Raw genomic sequence first — 4173 nt, forward strand, 5'->3', positions numbered from 1 at the left:
CACAAATAAAATAAAAAGTCTAGTTTATGAAATAATTTCTAGCTCTAGCAAAAACTTATATTTTTTTCTTCAGCAGCTATTTTCTATCACTTAAACACTGTATTATACCCACGATTTTTGGGGGGATACAATGGTATCCTCCTTACTACTTAGTCCGCAAAAGTGCCTACTCAGCAAAATGCAAAAAAAGTGATTTTAGAACATTTGGTGTTGAAATCAACCACTTTTTCCCCCTCCCCAATGAAACCTCAATGGAGAAATCACTCTGGAGACTTCCGATATACAAATAATTTCTTAAAATTATTTAACAAAATAAGGCAAAGTAGCTGTCACTGACTACGCTCTAATGCCTAATATGTAATAAAAATAATGAAATAGTATTTATACTATCTAATCTTTAATTATTTAAAACTATCGCTTACATTAAGCAAAAATGGTAGCTTCCAAAGAATAAAGTCAGATAATAAAACGTAAAATTTATACATGTCATGAATATTTCTTAAACATGTGTAAAGACGTAAAACACTTCAAAGAATAGTCGCGGGATGTATCTAGGTTATTTTTAATGCATCAGATTTATTTACCAATTTAAAAGATCACTTGTAGGCAGATATTTTAAAAATTTCCTGGGGGTAAACAAATCAATGTATATGTTTAAGGACTAGAGCAGGGGGCAGACATAGGATTTCCTAAGTAATAAATATTATCTTTTTAATAAAAAGGTGGTACTTTATAGGATATTCAAGTAATACTGACTTACAAAAGCAAATGTTGACCATGTAAGAGATAATGGCTAGAGGTTTTAGGGGACTGAAGTATGAACAACAAATTCAACCAACTCAAAATGCATTATTCATTCCTCATAGAACCAAAACAGGAAGGGGGGAAAAGAAAAAGGAGAAGAGGTCATCACAACACCCTGAAAAGTTCAGACATTAGGACGTGTTGACTGGCACCCATTTCTTGCTGTTGTCAAACCCGCCCCTCGGTTTCTAGGCCTCAACCCTTGGAAGCCAGCAGGGGCAAGAGGCAGGTGCTCTGCACTGTGGGGATCCAGTGGGCCCCGCAAGCTCTCAACCGCAGGCGACCGACGCCGAACCTCGCTGGGTAGCGCGGGGCGGGAGGCGGAGGGCGCAGTGGTCCAGTCCTGCTGCGGGGGGCCCAGGGCGTTGCTAGGTGCGGGAGCCTCGAGCGGAGAAGGTGGGGCCGCGCGAGGCCCCGCCTCTCCCCGGCCGCGGCCTCCGGCTACAGCCAGGGCTCTGGGGCCTCCGGGTCCTGGGCGCGCAGGCCTGACTCGGGTGCGCGCAAAGGCGGTTCGTCCTTGTCGCCACACGGACGCGGCCCCCGCTGCTCGAGGTGCAGCTGCAGCAGGGCCCGGCGGTACATGGCCTCCAGCTTCTCCAGCCGGGCCCTCAGGGCCCTGGGGCTGCCGGGCTCGTTCTCCAGGCCGCCGCCTCTCGCCCTCCGGTTCGTGCTGGCCTCCTCGGGGACCGCGGTGGCCCTGGCCGCCTCTGTGGCCGCCCCGTCACCACCCTCGCCGGGAAGCCGCAAAGCCTGACGGAAGAGACTGCGGTTCTCGCGCTTCAGCCGCCGGTTTTCAAGCCGCAGCCGGGCGTTCTCTTCGCGCAGCCGCGCGTTCTGCCGGTCCCGCTCGTCCCGCGCGCGGATGGCCTCCAGGTGGCTCGCAGCCAGGTCGGCGAACCGCTCCTCCAGCTGCTGTCGGGCGCCGCCCGCACGGCCTCGCCAGCCCACGCCACCGCCGATGCCGCCACCCCCACGAGCCCGGCCGGGGCGGCCCTGCCCGCGGCTGTCCCCACCGCCGTCCCCACCGCCGCAGCTCCCGCGCCTAGTGGCGCCACCACGCATGCGCCACATCCGTCCTGTCCCAACCGCGCCGCCAGCGCCGCGGGCCAAGGGGCTGGCGCCAAGGCGCGGGCGACTTCGGGGCCCGGCGGGGCGGCCGGGGCAACGGCGGAGGAGGAGAAGCGGTGGCGGGCGGCTGCTGCTGGCTTGGGGCCAGAGGGGGCCGGGAATTTGCCCGCTCTGAGGCGTGTCTTGTCTCGGGTGGTGGAGCTGCCCCCCTGGGCCTGCGATCTGCGGCCAGCTCACACACAATGCCCCCGGGGAGCGCTTTGCTGCTCAGCCCTCTGGCAGAGAGGGAGGGAAGAGCGTGTATCCTCCGCTGGGTTCTGCCGGGCGCTTCCGTGCAGGCCTGGGCACTGCAGGAACCAGCCGGCCTCGCCCTGCGATCCAGCGCAACCACAGCTGGTTACCCTTCTCCTGACAGGACAGTCTCAAAGCAAATAATAATGATAAGATAGTAAGTTCTGAGACAGACATGCAGGCAAGTTGAAAAGCTGTAACTGCTTCATTGAGAACCGTACGGTTTAAACCCACCTCTAAGCTCAATAAAGCATTAGAATTAAGTGAGTACCTGCCATAAGGGCCGCAAGTGGGAACAGCCATCTCTCCAAACATCGGCGAGTCCCAGTTTGTGCATAACCAGTGTTCCACTCTGCAAACTGTTTGCAACTCTGTAAAAACTAGGTTATAATTAGTTGTTTTGCTCAAGCGGGTCCACAAACCTATGAACCTCAAAATGTGTTCAAGCATTCAAGAAACTTTGAATACTAAGTAGGCTCCAAAATTTCTGGTGACAGATGGATACAACTTACTGAATGAATCACATTCCTTATTTTTAAGGGATTCAGCGTATAAAATAACTGGAGTATTGCAAAATAAATTAAGGAAAAGATGCTGATGCCAGGATCTCATGGGGTAAAATGGTGGTAGCAAGAATATTTTTAACAAGGTCCCAGAAGAGAGGAAAGGACAGGAAGGGGGGGGGGAAACATATATATATGTATATGTATACATTGTATACATATACATATATATACATTTACATGTATATGTAAAATATATATAATATAATATATATAATATGTTATATATATTTATAATTATGTTCTATATATATTTATAATATTTATATGTTATATATATAATTGTATATTATATAAATATTTACATATTAATTATATAATTATATAGTATATACAGTATATGTGTGTGTGTGTGTGTATAAATAAAATATATCCAACCAAAAGCTATCAATAATGGCCATGGAAGTTATCTGTGCATAGCAATGAACATTCACCTTATGGTTAATGGAGATTCCACTAGTCTTTTGAATAGGAGGTAGAAACAACGGATGAAATTTCCAAGTTGAAAGAGGATTTGAAACAACAGAATTACTAAACTGATCACTGCCAAAATTATTGATTTGTATTCAAATGTATTTAAATATACTTAAATATACTTATATTAACCATACTTTAAATATACCTAAATATACTTAATATGTCAAGAATTATATGCCATAAGATGAACATTACATTATTTCTAAATATAGCAGCACAAACTTAGTAAAACTGCTCCTATCCATTATTTTTGTCAGTAGTCTGCATATGAAAATATTGCAAAAAATATAAACTCCAAAGGGACATTTGCACATTGTGTTTAGGAAACTCTAACCTTCACAAAGGTTATGAAACTTAGAGTAAAAGAGTAGAAAAATGTAAATAAGTCATCTAGAGTACTTGATTTTGCTATTTCCCTATAACTACGACTACTTTTTTTCCCCTTCTTTTTAAAAAAGGATTTTTCTTATATAGGTTTTTTGTTTCCCCTTCTGTACTTTCAATGCCTACTCTAATTACTGAACAACTTTAATTTTAAAAAAGTATTCTTCTTAGGTAAGAAAAAAGATGAACAGATGAGGTTATGATCACTGTGTTTCTTAATACAATGCTTTAAACCAACAATTCTGTAAATACCATGGTTGAGAAAAGCCGGGTCAGCAAATTGGAGTGGCACTGCTTTTTGCCTTACAAGTTATGCATCTATTTTAGTATTTCTCAAAACCAACTCTGATTGACAGCTGTTGAGTTAATTGCTCCTTTCTCCCATCCTCCAAAATATTTTTCTTTTCATACATGGCTGCTTTTTTTCTTTTTTAATGTAGTTTTTTTTTTTTTAAGATTTTATTTATTCATTTGACAGAGAGAGACCACAAGTAGGCAGAGAGGCAGGGAGAGAGAGAGAGTGAGGGAAGCAGGCTCCTGCTGAGCAGAGAGCCCGATCCAGGGCTCGATTCCAGGACTCTGGGAT

General features: G+C 45.4%; 1 protein-coding gene across 2 annotated transcripts; it reads right to left on the bottom strand.

Annotated features, from left to right (window-relative positions):
• Positions 1–546: 546 nt before the first annotated feature.
• TUSC1 (tumor suppressor candidate 1) lies at positions 547–1989 on the bottom strand. 2 transcript variants are annotated; one of them, XM_047701016.1, is made up of 2 exons: positions 1422–1989; positions 547–1376 (listed from the first exon to the last, which is right to left on the bottom strand). In XM_047701016.1, the coding sequence occupies exons 1-2, from the start codon at positions 1873–1875 to the stop codon at positions 1246–1248; spliced, it is 585 nt and encodes a 194-aa protein (XP_047556972.1). In that variant the 5' UTR covers positions 1876–1989; the 3' UTR covers positions 547–1245. The 2 variants fall into 2 exon arrangements, with proteins under 2 accessions (XP_047556972.1, XP_047556971.1); XM_047701015.1 differs by having other exon boundaries at positions 547–1982.
• Positions 1990–4173: the final 2184 nt, after the last annotated feature.

The sequence above is a fragment of the Lutra lutra genome, chromosome 13 (genome assembly GCF_902655055.1).
Source record: "Lutra lutra chromosome 13, mLutLut1.2, whole genome shotgun sequence".
NCBI classification, from domain to species: domain Eukaryota; kingdom Metazoa; phylum Chordata; class Mammalia; order Carnivora; family Mustelidae; genus Lutra; species Lutra lutra.